Raw genomic sequence first — 22,717 nt, forward strand, 5'->3', positions numbered from 1 at the left:
TTAGCTTAGGAGACAATGTTGTGGCACACAGCAACTTCAGGTACTGCTTGCATCCTATCTCGAAGTCCATGTTTGAGTCTTGGCTGCTTCGCTTCTGATCCACCTTCCTGCTAACGGGCTTGGGAAGGCAGCAGAAGATGTCCAAGTCGTTGGATCCCTGTCACCCAAACAGGGGACCAGGAAATGGTGTTTCTGGCTTCTGGCTCCTGGCTTCAGCCTGGCATAGACCTGACTGCTGTAGACACTTGCAGAGTGAACCATTGGATAGAAGATCACTTCTCTCTTTCTCTCTTAAAGTGTTTTTTTAAAAAGATAAGTGTATTTTGAAAATTTGAAATCTGTGCATAGTTTTTTCATAGTATAAATTTTCCACAGACTTTAAAATTTTTTCTTAAATAGCCTCCCTTCTATTGAGGCATGTCCCTGACCTAAAAAAAATCCATCCTGGATTTATCTTCAGTTGGAGACAACTAATAATATACACTCCAGCTGCATTCCTGTAGTCTTAAGCAATGAAAGCGCTTGTCATTCAGGTTAAACATACAACAAAACTTCAAAAATCCCCAAATCTAAGGATACTTACATACAATATGATCTCTTCCAGAAAACACTATAAAACATAGTTGAAACTGAAGAATTTAGGCAGAGGTCTTTATCCACACTTACTAATGCAAGGGGCAAAGCTATTTGAAGCTAAGGAGGTGGGAACTTTGCACACAGTCTCTGAGTGCTTCTCTTCCCATTAAGCTTGTTTCACAGAATGTGTTATTCAAATTTGTGCCTCAGGCAGTGGAACTGTATTTGTATTAGACTCTCAAGAATTATTCTCAGAAGGTTAAAATAAATTATTCATATGTTAAATATATACATATAAATAAATTATACATGTAAATTAGTAAATAACAATAATCTGTATTTTTTGGTGTTTATTTGAAACCACAGCACCTGCTCCAGGTGATAACAGTTTTATTTATGACTGTATTTGTAATACATCAGTCATCTTTATACATTAATATGAGATTGCCTATTAGCTTAGTTGACATTTATATAATTTGCTAATATTGATGTGGAACCGCCTCTGTTGTCTAATCAAATAGTGATTCTGGCAACTTCTTGGAAATTTTATATTATACTGGAAATGAGAAAGAATAAATTTTAATCTTTGTAAGATTTATTTATTGGGGGCCTGGTGCCATGGCCTAGTGGCTAAAGTCCTCGCCTTGAACGCGCCAGGAATCCATATGGGCCCGGTTCTAAATCATATGCTCATATATAAATCACATGCTCATATATAAAAATAAGGAAATGGCTCTGTTAGCCCAGAGTTGCTTCTTTAATTCCTGCCCTCTGTTTGCTTTAGTTTTTCAGCCTTTATTCTGTGGCTTAGCTATTCCCAGACTTCATCTTTTATTTGTTTATTTTTTACTTCTCTTGATTTTCTTGTTTTACCTAAGTAAGAGGAGTTATAGGGTCTTAATGGCTTCCTATTTAAACATATGCCTAGGCACTAAAATTATTGCACAATTGGTACTTAGAACATTTACATCCCATATTGGACCTGCCTGACTTGAGCCCAATATTCTATTTCCAATCCATATTTCTTTTAATGTGTCTGGGAAGGAAGCGCATGAAGGTTTGAGTCCCTCCCAGCTATATAAGAGACCAAATGTAGGCCCAGGCTACTATCAGCACTCTGGCCTAATCCTAGCTGTTACCAGCAGGGAAAGGAACCTGGTTTGTGTTGTGTGGAAAACAAATGAGATTAATTCTAACACTCAACAGTACTTGATAAAAGTACATTGGGCAGCTAGGCTTTTTTTGTTTGTTTGTTTTAAAGATTTATTTGAAAGGCAAAGTAGGGAAGAGAAAGAGATACAGAGAGACAAAACATAGATTTGTTTGTTCAATTTCCTATATAATCATTATCTTGGAAACAGGACTATTCCCCCAAAACTTTGACTCTGCTGTGACAGCAATAATGATACCTGTGGAAAGCTCAAATTTTGAATACTGTACATTATTAAAGGTTTATGCGCAAAAGAGTGTTTAAAACAAAACAAAAAACTGCCAAAGTTTGATGAGCCCTATGATTGCGATAAAGGAATTTTGAGGGAAATGAGCCATACATTACAGGTAGCTGTGAAGTTTTCCTATTTCAGGAAACTTTTTTCAGCATTTAGGATAGTCATGTTCTGTTTGCATGTGTGCTCTCTCTCTCACTCTCTCAGTATGTGTGGGCTATATACAAGCATTTATGTGTTATATATCGTAAGTTGGAATTGTTAGATGGAATGAGAATTCATAGATGATTGTGAGGATGTAGTATCCAGGTCTTTCAGGACTAGAAGTATTTATTTAGAGATACAGTGTATAAAAGAGGAATGTGGGAGTCTAAGAGGTATTTGGGGGAATCTTGAAGGTGTTAGACTGAATATGCTTTTGTAGGCCTTACAAATTTTTGGCATAATCTCAGAAGTCTGTCTTCAAGGTGATATTAAAGTTATTATTAAAACTCCCTAAAGAAATTTATCTTGATACTTCAGCCTTTATTACTCATCCATTCTGTATTTTTGGGAATTTGAGACATTCAGTGTTATATAGTATGTTCAAGCCAGAAAATGGATGAAATGTCACTGTGTAAAAGGAATGCTTGTACATTTCTGAAATCATCCTGGGCAGGTTTTTGTAATCTCTACTAGAACTTTAGGGGTTTTCCCTGATTTAATAATAGTTTTATATTTGGGGGAGATATAGTTTCATGTAATAAAACTTTAAATTGGTAGTTTTTACATAAAGCATAAGGAAGAATAATAGATTTCTTGACTTAAAATGTCTATTTTCGTCTAATTTTAGTGTTTATTCTCTATTTGATAAAAGATCTTATTATTTCAATCTGTGCATTTTAAGAGACCATAAATTGTGTCTCTTTGGGAGACCAACCAACTTATCAAAATGCTTTCTTTTCTTTTTTTGCCTCAAAAGACTATTCGTAGCCTTCTAATTGAAATTTATTTAACAAACTTATAGGTAGTGAGTTTACATAAAATAGCAATATTTTATTGCCTTAATTTAAATAATTAAAAATCTACACAGAATTAGTAAATTCATTTACTGATGATAGATTTAATATGCAGTTGACTGTGATTTTGTTTACTGGTGTTTTTTCCCTTGATAAGGGTTTCATGATCTTACAAAAGAAAACCTATTACCAATTTAAAGAATATTGTAATACACAGTATATTTCAGTATGTGTGTGTGTATATATATGTATTTTTTTCTTAAGTAAAAAAATAGTCTGTTGTGATAAGTTTATGTTTTGTAAGGATATAAATAAAGGAGAATGGATTCTACAGGGACCATTAAGGAAGCATAGACCAACACAGAAAGAATGGTTATGATTTCAAGAGTACGTTTTTATATCAAAAGGACTTGAGAAATGAAAGCAGCCTTGAAAAATGCTTTCAAATAATTGTTATTGAAATCAAACCTTTTTTATTAGATCTTTGAAATAAGAGAATGGCGAGACAAATGAAAGCTTAAAATGAACATTTTAATGTGCCAAATTGGTTTTTTAAGTATTCAACATTTCTGCCACAATTATATTTGAATAGATCTATGAAAGTACTGCTTTGAAACCAAAATAGTGTAAGCCATAATCTCATAAAATGTGTTGTATTTTTATTTAACATATTATTTTATATTTCAAAGGAAGGCAACTTTACTACAATCTCTAATAGCAAATTATTTTGTAAATTTGACTGGACATACAAACAGTTGTGTTTTCTTAATTCCTTTTAGACTCAGGGTTGGTGATTTGTGGTTTGTTGTTTCTGTGATTGGCATTAAAAGCCTTATTTCACAGCTTGCAGTGAAGGACTGTTAGGTAAAGAGTGGCTGTGTTCTACAAACTAAATTCAAAAAGTGTCAATCAATGCCTCACATAGGTTACTTAGAGAATGAGTTTTCTTACTGATTTCACCGAATGTCGCCTCATGCTGTCTTTGATTGGCATAGCCTGGCAGGGAGGATGGATGGATCTGTCACCGGCTGGTTAATTGTGTTGCTGGTTTCAGTCTGACATTAGGTCTTTGACTCTTAAGTGGCTCAATACAAAACAAATTAGCAGATTGTAGTCATATTTCTCCTTCTATATGCTTTGACTTTGTTGAATGCAGTCCATAAATCATATTGACTGACACACAAGTCAATGATGAAAGCTGCTTTTGAGACATGGATCTAGAAAGCAGCACTGTGAAGGTGCCATGGAAGGATGCATGTGGTTGACCCTTTGGGAATTTCCTAGGAGCCAAATGTCTCTTTACCACAATTGTTCTTAGAAGAAAAGCTTTTGGGTAATGCAAAAAGGATCTAATATGTCAGCAGATTCTCTTTTACAAGTTCCTTTGAAATATTAGAAGTTTGTCTAAGGGTTTTCTCTCTTTACAAGATGTTTTCAGCAAAATGTTAGAGCAGGCTGAAAAAGTAGTTGCCTTTAAAAGTTTAACAGGTGTTTTTACTTATTTATTGAACTTTGTGTTGTTAGGAAGAAATGTTAATATTTCAACTTAATTTTTCAGATGAGGGCAGGAGAAATTTTTAGGTACTTGAAATTTATTAGATATACTATGTTCCCGAAGTTCTTTCACTTAATTATTTTAGTTTGGCTGTTACAATGTTAAGACTCATATCACTTTAAAAAAAACATGGCTAGTTTTAAAAAATAATTGTAAAATTGCCTAGATTTTTTTTAATTTTAGAAAATGATATTCTCTTACAAGTATTTATAATGGTGTCCAGAAGTGTGTATTTGGTTAGACCAAGATGTGGCAAAGGCTGCAAAGTAGCACAAATAAATTACCACACATATTTTGGGGTGTGTACATTTGGAGCTCATTAGATTTTTTTTTGTTTAAAAATAAGTAATAGATGAAGCTTAAGAATATTTGTACACATTCGATAGCTAGAAAGTGTTCTTTTAAAAAACTATGTGTACTCTTCTAGATTATAACTTTTACAACATTTAAAATATCTGAATCTTTGATGTCATTAGCTAAATTTTAAACTATAAAAAGATTTATTTTGCTGAAACTTCTGGGTTTATGGAACAGTCTATATCTGTACTCCTAACCATGGTTTTCAGCACCATTACTATTCATAAATAATCATTTGTGGCATCTGAAACCATGTTAATTTTTTTAAGATTTATTTATTTTTTTGGAAAGTCAGATTTACAGAGAGGAAGAGAGACAGAGAGGAAGATCTTCCATCCAATGATTCACTGTCCAAGCAGCCACAACTGGCCAGAGCTGCTCCAATCCGAAGCCAGGAGCCAGGAGTTTCTTCCAGGTCTCCCACACAGGTGAAGGGTCCCAAGGCTTTGGACCATCCTTGTCTGCTTTCTCAGGTCACCAGCAGGGAGCTGGATGGGAAGCAGAGCAGCTGCTGGGATTAGAATCAGCTCCCATATGGGATCCTCGTGCATGCAAGGTGAGGACTTTAGCCGCTAGGCTACCGCACTGGGCCCAACCATCTTAATTTTTTTTTTTAAGATTTATTTTATTTTATATTTTTTAAATTGGAAAGTCAGATATACAGAGAGGAGGAGAGACAGAGAGGAAGATCTTCTGTCTGCTGATTCATTCCCCAAGTGGCTGCAGTAGCCAGAGTTGAGTCAATCTGGAGTCAGGGGTCTCTTCTGGGTCTCCCATACGGGTACAGGGTCTCAAGGTTTTGGGCCAGCTTCAACTGCTTTCCCAGATTACAAGCAGGGAGCTGGATGGGAAGTGGGGCTGCTGGGATTAGAACTGGGGCCCATATGGGATCCCAACATGTGCAAGGTGAAGATTTTAGCTGTTGGGCGACTGTGCCAGGCCCACCATGTTAATTTTTAGATGTTTTCTTGAAACAAGATCATTATAGTGTATATATGTTCACTTACAAAATGAATTTCATAATGATAATTGCTTAGAGACTTTTTAAAATTAAAAGATAAGTTTATTTTGGAGCAAAATTGTTTAAATCCATGCAAAATGCTCTCATTCATTTTCCATGAACTCTTTTTAGCTTAAAAATTTTTATTGATAATAATCGTAAAAATACATATTTGTGAACTACAGTGTACTATTTCAGTACCTTTTGGTTAATAAATACCAAAACCGAGTTATGTTGAAAAAATAAGTTTCTGGTGTTTTACAGCATAGTGGGAAGAGTATAATTCTGGATAACCTAGCATAAGTTGTATGAACAAATACAAGAAAGAAGCCCCGATCCTCCAATCATAAAGTAATGTGGAAGAAGGAGAAATTTTGATTAGCCTATTTTAATCTGGGAAATCTATTAATCTGCCTTTGCACTTAGTACATTCTAGTGACAGTACAAATAGAGCTGATTTATAAAGTACATTAAACTAAAATGCACTGATCCCATTAGGTCAGAATGACATTTGCAGTAAGTATTCTTAAACCTATTACATTATAATTAAACAGCATGCCATTGATTTTTCTTTTTCTGCTTAATTCTCCCCTCCCATTCATATTGATATTATTCTGCCTTGGGACTGGAGTGCTTGTCTCCCACACTGATTCTTCCTGGGTTTAGGATCCTGCAGCCTGCTGGGGTTTCTTTGTTTGTCACATTCCTTTTTGGCAGTTCATCAGTATCTGTCAGATATATTGTTCACATTGGCTTTTATCTCTAAAGCCTTGATTGAGAAATTAACATTCCATTGCAGATATGCAATTTTCCACTATGTGTAGTGTCTAGATGCTGAAGACTCATTCATAAAAGCCATTTTTTTCATCTGATTTTTAATTTACACTTTAAAGAATATTGTAATAAGTATCTCAAAAATATATTTATCTTCTTTATTTGCTAACGAGTAAACTCTAGTAAACATTTTTATACCAATTTTATTTAGCAGGTGTATTTTTGGAGAATTTGTTTTAAGATTTCATGGCATCATTGGCCTTTCTGATCAGTAGGAAACAATCAAATATCACTGGAAAAATATTTGTTAATAGAAATGAGACAAAAAACGGTGTTTTGTCCCTCCATGTCCTTAATGCAGATGCTCCTGGACAGTGAAATAAAGCCATTATTTCTAATCACATTTGTAGAGCTTCGAATCCTATCAGGGATCAGTCTGTCACCAGATCACATAAGCTCTGTTGACGGCAGTTAACCATTGGAATGATATTATATTAGAAAGCCTTATCTGTAAGTCTTTGTAATATCTTATTTTAAACTTCAAGCTGTGGTTGAAATGCAAAAGCCTGTGCGAGGGAAAATGTTATACTGAAAGTGATGAAGTATTTTGGTTTGACTGTGTAACCCATGTCAACATCTTAAATTAGCAGTTAAATTCAATTAAGGCCATCAGTGAAAGTTGGGTTAGAGAAGTTTAGTATGACAGAAAGCATTTTATAACAGTGCTATTTATCATACTGAAAATGCAGCACAAGTGTGTTGAGCTGGCATTGTGGTTCAGTGACACTGGCAATCCTGTGGGTACTGGTTCAAGTTCTAACTGCACCACCTCTGATTCAGCACACTACTGATGTGATGGGAAAGCAGCAGCGCATGGCCCAAGGAACTGAGCCCTGCACCCAGAAGTGGATGCTGGCTTCCAGACGGCCAGGCTCTGGCCTTCGTGGCCATTTAAAGAGTGAACCAGTGGATGGAAGATCTTTCTCTCAATCTCTCTTTCTCTGTTACTCTGCCTTTCAAATAAATAAATAATCTCTAAAAAAAAGAATTGCAAAAAAAATTACAGATCTATAATGTTTCTGAAGTCATCTTGTTAGGTAAGCTTTTTTTTTTTTTTCTTGCCAGTAGTGGAAAATACACTATAGGCAGTTAGAAGTAAAGACTAATAGTCAAAATGTGTTTTCTTTTTTAATTTGGCTGCGGTTTAAATAGTAGTAATATAAATTATGTCCTTAACTTTCTTTATTCTGGCTTGGTTAAATATGTAAAGGATAGCTTAAGGAGGCTTTTAATGGGAACAGAAGTTTGGCTGAATACGTAGAAACCTTGGATCCTATATCAAAGTACCTGAGTTCAAGGTCAACTCATTCCTGACTGCAGCCCCTTCCTGAGTGCAGATCAGTGATAACACAGGTGTGGTTGGGTTCCTGCCACCCATGTCAGAGACCCAGACTGTGCCCCTGGCTCTTGGCTTCAGCTGCCTATGTAGGCTCCTGCCAACATCTGGGGAGTGAACCAAAGGATCGGCTCTCTCTCTGTCTCTACTCCTGCCTCTCAAATTAGTAATGAAAATACCTTCAAAATGGCAGGGTAGGGGCACTGTATGGCTGAAACATTCCTTCAGTATGATTCATAAATGTCACTTATTTTTAATGTTCATTTAAAAACTATTTGAAGTACTTTAAGAGATCTAAATTAATACTTTTTAAACTTGCATTTTTATTTTATTTAATATAGTCAAAGCTTTCATATTTATATTCTGAGAAAGACAAGGGAACTAAAAATATTTGTTTTCATTTCTAGTAATAAAGTCATAGCTATTCAGAATACACAGGCATAGACCTGTAATCACTGTTGTGTTGAACAAGTGAAATAAAAAGAACGCTAGGTTCATAAGTTTTGTGACACATTATGCTGTATTTCTGCTTATTTGGTTTTTGTCTGGTTGTTTATTTTAAACAGGGGAAAGTTGCCCAGACAGCTTGCATGTCAGCCTGCCAGCATCTGTCAACATCCTTAATGCAGATGCTCCTGGACAGTGAATTAAAACAGATAAGCATGGGAGCTGTTGAGCAGTTTAACTTAGACGTCATACAGTGTGAATGTAAGTATGGTATTGGTTAAGTCGTACACATTTTTAAGAATCTGCATTATAGTATATTTAACATTTTTTGCATAGCTTGGAAAAGAAAGACCTGATTCAGTTAAATTTTCAGGAGCCTTAGGATTGGGGCTTCTTGTCAAGAAGAGGAAAATGTCTCAGCTGCATCTGCCGGATGATTCCTTGTTCCTGTGCTCATTCTGGCCTTCGTGCGAGCGGTTTTTGGTGTTGTCATAAATGAACACAATGTTTGTCATTCTTACTTTCCATGTAAATAACTTTTAGATACCTAGCAGAAGGATAATCTTAGGACCCTGCATTCCAAGTGAAACTTGTGAGTTTTTGTTTTCCCCCAAAATTTCCTTAGCCTTTTCAGTTGCCATTGTTTTTTGCAACTTTTTGTTTTGGTAACATGATCAGCAGATTCTGTAATCTAACATTGGCATTAGCCAGTCAGCTTTAAAACCAAGTGTATTATTGGCTATTAGTCTTGCTATGTGTGCCTCTAGATGTGGATTTTATCAACCCTTAAGTTATAACTTCATCAGCACAGGATTATACATAAACAGTTTTCACACAGTGTTCACAAGTGAATGATATGCTGATTAAAAGATGAAAATTCCTGGTTGACAATTTAGTTAGACACCACTGTTCAGAAGCTGAAAATCAGTAGGGCACAAGAAGGATTATCACATATTTGAAAAAAATATTTCAATAATGTATTCTTTGTTAAGAACATTAAAAAGCCAAATGTCAGCAGTTTGCAGCTAAAGCAGGAAAGATACTTTTTAAAGAAATCTAATATTTGTGTGCCTGCTGTGTATAAGTTCTAGCAGGAAAACATAATTAGTTTTCCTTATAGTGTATTCCTTAAAGGACAGTATTTTTAACTTTCTCTAATTACAAATCTGTATTATTTTTTTTTTCAAAATAAAAAACTCATTTATAAAAATAAATATCTTGTATTTTCAAAAATATTTACTACCTAAAAATGAACAGTTTTTGCAGTTTCTAGGCTCAAATTGTTCTTCCTATCTCATAAATATCTTATAACTGATTTCTTAGTTTTTTGAAAGTTGTCTTTTAATTTCAGTATGATGTTGCCTATATATATTTTTTTTTAAATTTTTGTTTCATACACTTCCTTAGGCTCAGGGAACTGTATCATGTTCCTTCCACCTTCTCCCCGCCTCCCCCCCCCAGTATCTTATGAAATATTGGTTAAAGTGTTTTTTGTTGCTGCATTGTAGTGTAGTTTTAAGAAAATTACATGGTTGAACCCTTCGTTGGCTTTGGATGTGCCTTCTTGATTAGGTTTATTGCTCAAAAACGGAAGATGCTTATGGTGAGGCAGCTTTCTGCTCCTGAGTCTCCCACCTCTCCCTGAAGGGCTGTCCTTAGAGGAAGAAGCCTTTCATGCTGAATCTGCCTCTCTGCCTGCCCTTGCACAGGCTCTGTTTTCAGTTTCTCCTTTGAGCAGAGTTCCTGAAGATACTTTTAAAACTAATGTTTTCTTAAAGGATTAGTCTCTTGAAAAAGACCAAGCAGAGCTGAATGTAAGCTTAACTGTAAGGCAGTCTTCAGTCGGCTGCTGATGGAGTAAACCCTTCCCAGGGCTCGGTTTCTGCCCCTCAGAGGTTCAAACAGGAAAGACCAGAACTCAGAGCCAAGCCAGAGAAGACAGCGTGGCTTCCTTGGAGATTTTGTCTTTGGGGCCTGCCTTGTGGCACAGTAGGTTAAGTTGCTACTCTTTGAACAATATCTCTTGTCAGAATGCTCTGGCTGCTCCGCTTTAGAGCTAGCTCCCTGGGGAGTAAAAAATGTGTGGAAGATCTCTCTCTATTTCCTTTTCTCTGTTATTCTTTCAAATAAATAAATAAATCTTAAAAAATAAAAAGTTTTTGCCTTTGGTAAGCTCTGCTACTTACTTTACTACTTGATAATTACCATGTTACCATAATCAACACTCTTCATACAGTATTATATTTTCAGTACCTATATATAAACTGAATCAATACTGTATTGATTGTATTGAATATATAATTCATATATAATATATAATTCTTACATAATTCATTTAATACACTCAGTATAGATTATATTTCCATGTTTATTTCATTCCCTGTGATATTAAATGTTCTTTTCCAAAAGATATCTGTTTACTATAAGTAATTTTATAAATAATCAAGATGCCTTCCACATCCTTTCTGATATAAAAGTTTCCATCCCCCAATTTATGATTCCTAGTGATTCATACATGTATCATTTAAAAGTAGAATTTAGCTCTCTCTGATGAAAGTTAAGAGAAATTTTAAAAGTAAGCTTTGGAGGCTGGTGTTGCAGCACAGTAGGTTATGCTACTGTTTGCAATATGGGCATCCCATATTGGAGTGCTGGTTTGAGTCTCCTCTACTCTGCTTCCCATCCAACTTCCTGCTAACATACCTGGGAAGACACTGGGAAATGTCTGAAATCCATGTAAGAGACTGGGATGGAGTTTCTGGCTTCTGGCTTTGGCCTGTCCCAGACTTGGCTGTTGTGGCTAGCAGATGGAAACTCAATTAACCTCTTGCTCGCTTTCAACTTCTCTCTCCCTCCCTCCCACCTCCTTTGTCCCTCTCTCTGTGTCACTTTCCCTTTCAAATACATGAAAGTCAATCTTGTGAGAAAGGAGTTTTCATCTTATTTTAAGTAATGTTTTTATTTCAAAAGAAACGGTGCACGCTCCCATCTTTGGTTCACTTTCTAAATGCCACAACAGTTGTGGCTGGACCAGGGCCAGAGCTAGGAGCAAGAACTCGTTGTAAAACTCCCATGTGAGTGACAGGAACCCAATCATTTGAGCTATCACCTGTGACTCCTAGAGTTTCCCATTAGTGGGAGGCTGGAATTGAGGACAGGAGCCTGAAGTTGAACCCAGGCACTCCACTGTGGGATGTGAACATTACTGATGTTTTCACAATTGGATCTAATGCCCTCCCTTGCTTTACCGCCCCCCACCCCAAGGAAGTAAATAGCTTTTTTTTTTTTTAAGATCTATTTGTTTTTATTATAAAGACAGATCAGATTTATGGGAAGAAGGAGAGACAGAAAGATCTTCCATTCATCGATTCATTCCCCAAAGGCTGCAACATCTGGAACCAACCTGATCTGAAGCCAAGAGCCAGGAGCTTCTTCTGGGTCTCTTACATAGGTGCAGGGTGTCAAGGCTTTAGGCCATCCTGCTTTCCCAGGCCAGAGGCAGGGAGCTGGATGGGAAGTTGAGCAGCTGGGATATGAACTGGCACCCACATGGGATCCTAGCACTTGCAAGGTGAGGACTTAGCCGTTGAGTCATCATGACAGACCCCAGTAAACAACTTTTTTTTTTTTTAAAGATTTTATTATTATTGGAAAGCCGGATATTTACAGAGAGGAGGAGAGACAGAGAGAAAGATCTTCAATCCAATGTTTCACTCCCCAAGTGAGCCGCAACGGGCCGGTGCGTGCCGATCCGAAGCCGGGACCAGGAACCTCTTCCGGGTCTCCCACACGGGTGCAGGGTCCCAAAGCTTTGGGCCATCCTCAACTGCCTTCCCAGACCACAAGCAGGGAGCTGGATGGGAAGTGGAGCTGCCGGGATTAGAACTGGCGCCCATATGGGATCCCGGGGCTTTCAAGGCGAGGACTTTAGCCGCTAGGCTACGCTGCCGGGCCCAGTAAATAATTTTTAAAGAACTAAGTTTATATGTAGTGTAAATACATTGTATGTGCTTTTATACATTGGGGCAGGGAAAGGGAAAAGGGAAACAGGAGGAAAAAGTTGGTTAGGTAGAAGGAAGGCTACAGTGGGCAGTGAGTTTATGAAGAGAAGTTTGGATGTCATGGGAACTTACTGGAGAATGGAGGAAGAAGGAGATAGATAGTTCATATGAACAATCCTAGAAGCTAAGACTCCTGAGTTTTTTTTTTAAAGATTTATTTATTTTTTATTACAAAGTCAGATATACAGAGAGGAGGAGAGACAGAGAGAAAGATCTTCTGTCCGATGATTCACTCCCCAAGTGAGCCACAACGGCTGGTGCGCGCCGATCCGAAGCCGGGAACCTGGAACCTCTTCCGGGTCTCCCACGCGGGTGCAGGGTCCCAATGCATTGGGCCGTCCTTGACTGCTTTCCCAGGCCACAAGCAGGGAGCTGGATGGGAAGTGGAGCTGCCGGGACTAGAACCGGCGCCCATATGGGATCCCGGGCATTCAAGGCGAGGACTTTAGCCGCTAGGCCACGCTGCCGGGCCCCGACTCCTGAGTTTCAATACCCACCTGGTTATAACACTCATGCTCTCTTTTTTATTTTCAAATTTTCTCTAAAAATAATCCTACTGAGTAGTCTTTGAGTTGTTCATCGAACATCCAGTTTTGGGGATGAATGATTTTTCAGAAAATATGTTTCCATACAGTACATTGCTCTGTCAGTCTCTTACATTGAGCTGAAAGTACTTTCTCACTGAACCTCTCCTAATGGACCTTGTTCTACCTGAAAGCCAGTGGCAGCACTAGTGTATTTTGGTCTTTGTACAAATCAGGAAAAAAAAATCTCTCACTAAAAGAAAAAAGCCTTCCAGAGCTGTCGTCTTAACCTGCATTAGGGAAAGTTTACCCTTTTTTTGCACCTGGCCTTGCCCTGTACTTGGTCACGTGGCATATAAGCTGGGTTTCAGCTCTGTCATCTCTCTTTCCCTCAGCTGAGCACCTTCATATGGGAAATGACCTGACAACTGTGCGTGGTAGTTCTGCTGAAGATCATACAGGAAAGTTTTCATCCACAAGCTACTTAGAGGAAAGCTACTCTTAGATCCCTTCGAACCTTCTGAAGGGCAGTCATCTGCAGTTCTTACTCTTTCATGTGGTGACATTTTAGATCTCAGGCTCTTTTTTGAGCACACCAGTTAACTATCTTCTGGTTAGTATCTGATACTCAAATACAGAGATATCCAGGTAGGGGAGCCACTCTGATATACAGTTGGGCTGCCAGTTACATTCTTCAATATTCTGTTATTAAAACCCAAACTGTTACTACCTTATTTGTTAGCCAGAATGTACTCCCAAGTGCAAACACAGTATTTTTTTTTAAAGCTTTACTTATTTTTATTGTAAAGTCAAGTATACAAAGAGGAGGAGAGACCAAGAAGATCTTCCATCCGCTGATTTACTCCCTAAGCGGCTGTAACAGCTGGAACTAACCGATCCGAAGCCAGGAGCCCAGAGCCTCTTCTGGGTCTCCCACATGGGTGCAGGGTCCCAAAGCTTTGGGCCGTCCTCAATTGCTTTCCCAGGCTACCAGCAGGGAGCTGGTTGGGAAGTGGGGCCACTGGGATTAGAACTGGCGCCCATCTAGACGTGTGGAAGGCGAGGATTTTAGCTGTTAGGCTACCATGCTGGGCCCCAAAATACAGTTTTCTAAAATCTCTGTAGATTTCCATTTTTTTCTTTTAGCTTGATAAGCACATTTTAAAATTTTACTTATTTATTTGGAAGAGTTACAGAGAGGGACGGACAAAGATCTTCCACCCTCTGGTTTATTTCCCCAAATAGCCACAATAATTAAAGCTGGGCCGGGCAGAATCCAGGAGGCAGGAGCTTCATTCAGATCTCCTTTGTGGCTGGTAGGGATCCAAGTACTTGGGCTATCTTGGCTTCTTTCCCAGGCTCATTAGCAGGGGGCTGGGTAGGAAGCGAAACACCCAGAATTTGATCTGGCACTTTAGAGGGATGCCAGTGTTACAGGAAGTGGTTTGACTTGCTAAACCACAATACCTGTCTCTAAACATTTTTTTCAAGATTTATTATTATTGCAAAGTCAGATATGTACAGAGAGGAGGAGAGACAGAGAGAAAGATCTTCCGTCCAGTGATTCATTCCCCAAGTGACCGCAATGGCCAGTGCTGCGCCGATCCAAAGCGAGGAGCCCAGATCCTCTTGTGGGTCTCCCACGCCAGTGCAGGGTCCTAAAGCCTTGGGCCGTCCTCGACTGCTTTCCCAGGCCACAAGCAGGGAGCTGGATGGGAAGCAGGGCTGCCGGGATTAGAACCAGCACACATATGGGATCCTAGTACGAGCAAGGTGAGGACTTTAGCTGCTAGGCCACAGCGCCGAGCCCTGAACATTTTTTAATCTAATATTTGTATGATAATTTTTGTTGTAACATGTTAAGATCATCCCTAGTGAATTTTAAGATTTATTCCATAACTAGCCAATTGAGATCATTCATGTTAAAAGTTAATATCATCTGTGCATTTATGCCTTCTACATTTCTAACAGGATCACTAACAAAATATGTAACAACATTTATTATTGATGTTGTGAGTTACATCTGTGGCCTCAAACTGGTTCCCCAGTGAGCATCAGTAATAAAACGTGGGAACTTGTTAGAAAGACGTATTCTCTAGGCTCGCTTGTGAACTGAGGACTTGAGAGTAGGCCCTCCAGATAATTCTGAAGCATTTTGATAAAGTTTGAGAATTACTGCATTCCTTGGATCTCACTGCTGCACCAGTAAGAGATGATTCAAGCTAATCTGGAAGTAGGAATTTGGACTCACACTGACCATAAGCCACTGACGTTCCTGGGCAACAAGACTGGCCTGTGTCCTGAATCCAGTTGTTCATTTTATGCGCAGGGGTCAGGGCTATGCCAGGCCAAAGCCAGAAGGCAGGAGCTTCTTCTGGTACTCCCTCCTGGGTGGCAGGGACCCAGGTTCGAGGGCCATCTGCTGCTTTTCCCAGGCCATTGGCAGGAAGCTAGATAACAAGTGTAGTAGCTAGGACATGTGCTAGCCACCCACACAGGATGCTGGCATCTCTTGTGGTGACTTTAGTCACAACGCCACAACACTAGCCCTGAGATCTGAAACCTTTACATGATGAAATTTATTTCACAGAACATTAAATCTAGTATTTAGTAGACTGAAGCCAGGAGTATCTTTTAAAAGACTTCTAAATATTTTCATATGAAAATAAAAGGAGATTGGCTTTGAGCATTCCAGACACTTTAGAGGGAGGACTACATGAAATTAATGAGTGAATAAAGATAAAAATTGATATTATTGAGGTAGTTAGATTTAAAGAATTAAATAGAAGAAATGTAGAAAATGCATGCCTTGATTTGATGGGGACAGTGGATGGTGGTTAAAGAGAACTGGAAACAAAGAAGTGCTTCACCATACAGGATAGATAATTCAATGCAATGTAGAAGATTTGAAATTGCAGGCAGTCTACACAGTGTTGTACTGTTAATAAAAGCCTACAAATATTTATGTGGTGAGTAAATTAACAAGTTAACAAGTTAGGGAATTCTTATAAGCTACATTTGACTTTTTTGAAGTTCAGCCTTTATTACCAAAATTAAGGCCAAGTAATATTGCAATACTTAAACTCAATACCATTTAACTCCTTGGTGTAAACATGAAAATGGTTATTCCTTTAACTTCATTATATCCTTGTCACAGGTGTTTACAAGTCTGAGGAATCCCTCAGTAACAAAATAATATTTCTATAGCAGCCAGCAACTACAAAGATGCTATTCTGTGTTTGAGTTATTTGGAAAATATTAAATGTTACATGCAGTCATTGGCTCCTAAGAGTTTAACATCTTAAATCCTTAGGTATTAGAAAAGGCATTATAAATGCTGGAACATCTGTATAAGGGTGAGTTATTGAGAAGTAGGTGCATTCTAGTTGTGAAGGCCTTGATTTATCTTCATTTTGCATAAAGGCTTCGCCTGCCTCAAAAAGAGAGAGAAAACCGAAGGAAAACCCTTTGGTAGATGGCTTTGTGAGTAGGACCTCAGGCCTCCAAAAAAGGCCAAAAGGCCTCAAGAAAGGCCTGTTCCCCAAAATTAAAATATTAAGGAAAAATCATGTGGATATCATGAGGATATTTCCGTGTCTTTTTTTTTTTTTTTTTTTAAGTAAACTGCATCTTGTCATAATGTTTGGATAGCTGAATTTGTTAACTGCTTTTAATGGTATGAAGCTAACTGATTGAAGATACGTTGCTCATGTTTAATCCCAAGAAAGGAAAAGGACTAGATCCAACTTTATAAAAATATGGGATGATGCATGTAGAAGAACATTTGGTCCTAAAGGCTTGCACCTCACTGCGGCCAATCATATGTCACAGAGTGTAAGTCTGAGAGCCAAGAATTCAGACTCCCAACTCCCGGGGAAGAGTGCCTCACTGCTAGACAGACCACTAGGTGGTGCTGTTAGCCATCCCTTCTAATGACAAGGGATTAGAAATATCTTTTTCACTTTTTTAAGATTTATTGAAATGCAGATTTACAGAGAGGAGAAACCAGAAGAGAGACAGAGATCCTCCATCCGCTGGTTCACTCCCCAAATGGATGCAGTAGTGTGGGCTGGATCACGGTGAAGCCAAAAGCACCTTCCAGGTCTGCCCTGTGGGTGCAAGGACCCAGGCACTTGGACCATCCTAATCTGCTTTCCCAGGCTCATTAGCAGGGAGCTGGACTGGAACTGGATCAGCTGGAACCAGAACCAGCACCCATGTGGGGTGCCTGTGCCGCCAAATGGAAGATTAGCTTGTTGAGCCATCATGCTGACCCCACATAGGATTTTTGTTTACCTTGCCACTAACTAGCTACTTTACATCCTCAGATCTAGCCAGAAATGGAAATATATATATTTCCATTTATATATATATATATGTATATACTATATATGTAAGTGTATATGTAGTTATATATGTATACTATCTAGATTATTGGTATTCGTGTTTAGCCATCTATCTACTCACAAAATGATTCCATTTGATATATTCTTGTTATAAACTTTAGCCTAGCTTCCTCAGCCTCGCTGTCAGTCTTTAGTCAAATGTTTCATCTCTTCACTCTTAGGGCTCCACTGATACTCTCTTCTCCTTTCCTCCTGATAATTCTACCTGCCATGTGTAGGTGTTTTTCATATCTTCATTATAAAATTCACATTCTCTACCTTAAAGCTAAGTTTATGCCTAGAACAGAATTTTCAAGGACTTACTGCCTCCACATTTAATTATGTGATACGTTTCATATTTTTGTATCAGGATAAGCACTTATGGCATGGCTTCTTGGAGTTTCCCTTGCCCATCCCTGCTACATGTTATACAGGTCCTTAGGACCTGCTTAGGGATAACTCATATGTTTAACCTACTTTTTTGTTTTAAAGATGTATTTGAAGGGCAGAGCTACAGAGAGAGGAGAGACAAACAGAGATCTTCCATCTGCTGATGCGTTGTAACAGCCAAGGCTGGGCCAAGCCAAAGCCAAGAGCCAGGGGTTTCTTCTCTGGGTCCAGGGACCCAAATACTTGGGCCATAGTCCCCTACTTTCTTGCATACATTAGCAGGGAGCTAGATCGGGTGTGGAACAGTTGGGACTCGTATCTGTATGGGATGGCAGCATCACAGGCAGAAGCTTAACTTGCTAACAACACTGGCTTACTCTTTTACTGTCTATCTTCACATTTAACCAATCACCCATTTGGAAGGTGTTATTTTATTATAATTACAGCTTACATGCCATACATTATAGTTGTGGTTTTCAATTCCTTCTATATTGACTCAGATGGGTCTTCATCCCAGTTAGGCTGATGTAAGTTTTACTCTGTTGTTGTAGTAGCCCTTTCCCATGAAATCAGATGACTCAGATCTGATTTTTAAAAATATTTTATTGGGTGCAAGTGTTGCAGTATAGTGAGTTAAGCTGCTATTTGGGACACTCAATCCCAGTCCCAGTTTCTCTACTTCCCATCCAGCTTCACCAAATTATGGCCCAAATGCTTGGGTCCCTGCCCCCATAAGAGAGACTGGATAGACTCCAGGCTCCTGGCCTTGGTCTGGCCCACTCTCAGCTGTTTTGAGCATTTGAGGAGGGAACCAGCAGGTGGAGAACCACTTTTCTGTTTCTCCCTGTAACTCTGCCTTTCAAATAAATAATAAACCTTTGGAAAAAATGAAAAAAAATATTGTCTTTATGTCATGGTTAACTGACAAAGTTAGTGGGGAAGTGCCTGTTTGTTTTCATTAAAAGCTGACCCAGGGCCCGGCATCGTGGCCTAGCGGCTAAAGTCCTTGCGTTGAATGCACCAGGATCCCATGTGGGAACCGGTTCTAATCCCAGCAGCCCTGCTTCCAGCTCACTGCTTGTGACTTGGGAAAGCAGTTGAGGACGGGCCAAAGCCTTGGGACCCTGTACCTGTGTGGGAGACCTGGAAGAGCTCCTAGTTGCTGGCTTCGGATCAGCATAGCACTGGCCTTTGCAGTCACTTGGGGAATGAATCATCGGATGGAAGATATTTCTCTCTGTCTCTCCTCCTCCTCTCTCTCTCTCTCTCTCTCTCTCTCTATATATATATATATATATATATATATATATATATATACACATATATACATATATATATGACTTTCCAATAAATAAATAAATCTTGAAAAAAAAACCAGCTGACCCAAAGGGAGAGACAGACGTCATAATGTGACAAATCATATGCAAAATGAGAATCCAGACAGGCAAGAAGGAATTTGTAGACATTACTTCCAGAAGTTCACAAATCAGCCAGCAGCTTTTCAGAAACTTCAGCGGTTCAGATCTGCTTCAAGAATTATTGGGGCTGGAACGCCTGGATTTCATTCCCAGTTCAGGTCCTTACCTTTAGCTTCCTGCTAGTGCAGACCCTGGAAGGTGGACCTGGATTGCGTTTCTGCCTTGTGGCTCTAGTGTTCTCAGCAGCAGCAGCAAGCAGTTGGGGAGGGAGCCAGCACATGGTAGCTCACCTCTATCTCCCTGACTGTCCTTGCCTCTCAAAAAAACAGGTGAGGAATCAATAGACATTCTTATCAGAGTGAATTATATGGGCTAATGATGTGGCGCAGTGGCTAAAGCTACTGCCTGCCATGCTGGCATCTCATGTGAATGCTGGTTCTGGTCCTGATTCCTCCACTTCTGATTCAGCTCCCTGCTAATGGCCTGGGAAAGCAGCAAATGCTGCCTGAAGTGCCTGTGTACCTGCTACTCATGTGGGGTAACTGAAAAAACTCATTACTCCTGTTAAGTGCTGGCCATTGCAACCATCTGGAGTGTGAACTGTGAATGGAAGATCTTTCTCTTTCTGTAACTCTGACTTTCAAATAAATCAACCTTTTACATAAATTGTCAAGGATTTGATTATATGTGTTACTGTTTATTCATGTACATAGTGTACGTCTATTGAGCATTTCCTTTCTATTAGGCACAGGTGATAAAGGTGAAATGAGTATATTCCAGGAGTTTCTTGTTTAGTGGGAGAATGAACAATTTAGTATTTTGAAGATAGCATTAGGAATAATTTCATCTACCCTGAATTACTTTGAAATGTACAAAATATGCATAGAATGTTTTAAATTTGCATTGCCCAATATCTGATAAATTTAAAATGAAAAATTCTATTCAGCATGGATATCAAACATTTCCATTATTGTAGGAAGTGCTGTTGGACTGTATCGTCCTAGGATAATAAATGAGCTGAATAATATGTTGGCTATTAAGACTGAATTGCATCCCCTTCAAGTGTTTATATATATATATAATACATATGTCTACACACACACATATACAAAGAGCTGCAGAGGCAGAGGGAGACAGATCTTCTATCCACTGGTTCACTCCCTAGGTGGCTGCAACAACTGGGGCTGGACCAGGCCGAAGCCAGGAGCTGGGAGCTTCTGTGTCTCCCACATGCATGGCCAGACCCAAGCATTTGGCCATCCTCTGCTGCTTTTCCCTGGTCATTAGCAGGGAGCTGAGTGGGAGGTGCAGCAACCAGGACCCAGACCAGTGTCACATGGGGTGCCAGTTTTTGCAGGTAGTGGCTTTACGTGTTCTATCACAACACTGGCCTTCAAATTTATGGTTTCTTGAGTTATGTGTCAGGCATTGTTTTAAGTGATAGGGATATAAAAATCAATCAGAGTGTTATTCCTATTCCCATGGAGTTCATAGGCTGGTGAGAAGACCCAGACAGGTTAATACAAGATGTTAAATGTATGCTGTGATTAGACTACACCTAGGACATTGCAGTGAGAGAACAGGAGAAGGACCTATGCTAACATACACAGATAATGGGAGCTTTCCCACAGATAGTTAAATTGAAGAATAAATCAAAATGACCCAGAAAGAAGAGGAGGGATGCTTCAGGCACAAGGGGGTAAGGCACTGTGGAAAGAGACTGTTATATGCAAGGAAGTGTACAGGTAGGTAGTTTGGTGTGGAAGGAGTTGAAGATGTCTCAGGGAAGAAGTAAGAGATGAGACTAGAGGTCTCATCCAGGTCTCCTGTGTGGGTACATGGTCCCAAGGCCTTGGGCCGTCCTCTGCTGCTTCACCAGGCCACAAGCAGGGAGCTGGATGGGAAGTGGAGCAGCTGGGACACAAACCAGCACTCACAGGAGATATCAGCACTTAAAAGGTGAGAATTTAGACTATTCAGCCATTGCACCAGGCCCAGGTAGAAGTTGTTATGTTCCATCATTTAGATAAAAATCAGTTATTGTGATGATCAAAGCAAATGGTGTATGAAAAGTTGCTTTGTTAAACTATGAAGTGCCATATGAGTTTATATTACTAGTATGATTTTGACAATAAGCCCTTTGGTTATTTTTTATTTATTTATTTTAAAGATTTATTCATTTTATTACAGCCAGATATACACAGAGGAGGAGAGACAGAGAGGAAGATCTTCCATCCGATGATTCACTCTCCAAGTGAGCTGCCACGGGCCGGTGCGCGCCGATCCGAAGCCGGGAACCTGGAACTTCTTCCAGGTCTCCCACGCGGGTGCAGTGTCCCAATGCATTGGGCCGTCCTCAACTGCTTTCCCAGGCCACAAGCAGGGAGCTGGATGGGAAGTGGAGCTGCCGGGACTAGAACCGGCGCCCATATGGGATCCCGGGGCTTTCAAGGCGAGGACTTTAGCCACTAGGCCACGCCGCCGGGCCCGGTTATTTTTTATTTTTTTATAAAAAATATGCAGTTAACTATAGGTCTTAAACAGAAACTGAGGAAGAAGAAAAATGATACATAATTTTCGATGTAGAAAAGCTGGAGGAGGTGAAGTGACCGTAACTACATGTGTTTGGGGTACTTTTTGTGTCCATTGGATGCCTGCTGCCCAGGTCAGAGAGCCTGGCTTGAGTTGCAGCTCCCCTCTTCTGATGCAGCATCCTGCTGCAGCACACCTGCTAAGGCAGCAGATAATGGGTCAGATGGTTGCTTCCCTGCCACCCAAGTGCAGGACCTGGAGGAGTTCCACGCTGCTGCTTTCAGTGTAGCCCAGTTGTAGCTTCTGGAAGCATTTGGGAAGTGAAACAGTAGATGAAGGATCTCATCCTGTTTGTGCTTCTACCTTTCAAATGAAGTAAAAGAAATAAAAAATGTAATATCTAAAAATCCATATAAAAACTATTAACTTTAAGTGTGGGATCCTCCCTTTTTCAAGATATTTTTGCGCAAGAAAATTAAAGATAATAAGATGAAAGAGCAAGGAGTAAGAATTTGTTAAAACTTTAAGGCAGAAAAATTAGAAAATTAAAATACCAGAACTCAAATAGCACAGTATTCTGAGCTTTTTAATATAACATAGTGAGGGGTTGGGAGAGGGATCACTGTTGTGGTACAGAGGATAAAGCTGCTAACTACAATGCCAGCATCCCAAATGGGCACCACTTCCAGTCCTGGCTGCTCCATTTCCCATCCAGCTCCCTGCTAATGGCATGGGAAAAGCAGTGGATACTAGCTGAAATACTGGGAATCCTGCCATCCATGTTGGAGACCCAGATGAAACCCCTGGCTCTGATGGGCCAGGCACCTGTTGTGGTCATCTGGATAGTGAAGCAGCAGGT

The 22,717-nt window shown here is 39.3% G+C and overlaps 1 protein-coding gene across 5 annotated transcripts in view; it reads left to right on the forward strand.

The window, feature by feature from the left end:
* The window catches only part of EXOC6 (exocyst complex component 6), a 146,644-nt gene that overhangs the window by 91,407 nt on the left and 32,520 nt on the right, over positions 1-22,717 (forward strand). For all 5 annotated transcript variants that reach the window (XM_058671949.1, XM_004583528.4, XM_058671945.1 and 2 more), the window contains one exon: positions 8,668-8,809. In XM_058671949.1, coding sequence (XP_058527932.1) covers positions 8,668-8,809 — 142 coding nt within the window. The remainder of the gene's footprint in view (positions 1-8,667; positions 8,810-22,717) is intronic.

This window comes from Ochotona princeps, chromosome 13, assembly GCF_030435755.1.
Source record: "Ochotona princeps isolate mOchPri1 chromosome 13, mOchPri1.hap1, whole genome shotgun sequence".
NCBI classification, from domain to species: Eukaryota; Metazoa; Chordata; class Mammalia; order Lagomorpha; family Ochotonidae; genus Ochotona; species Ochotona princeps.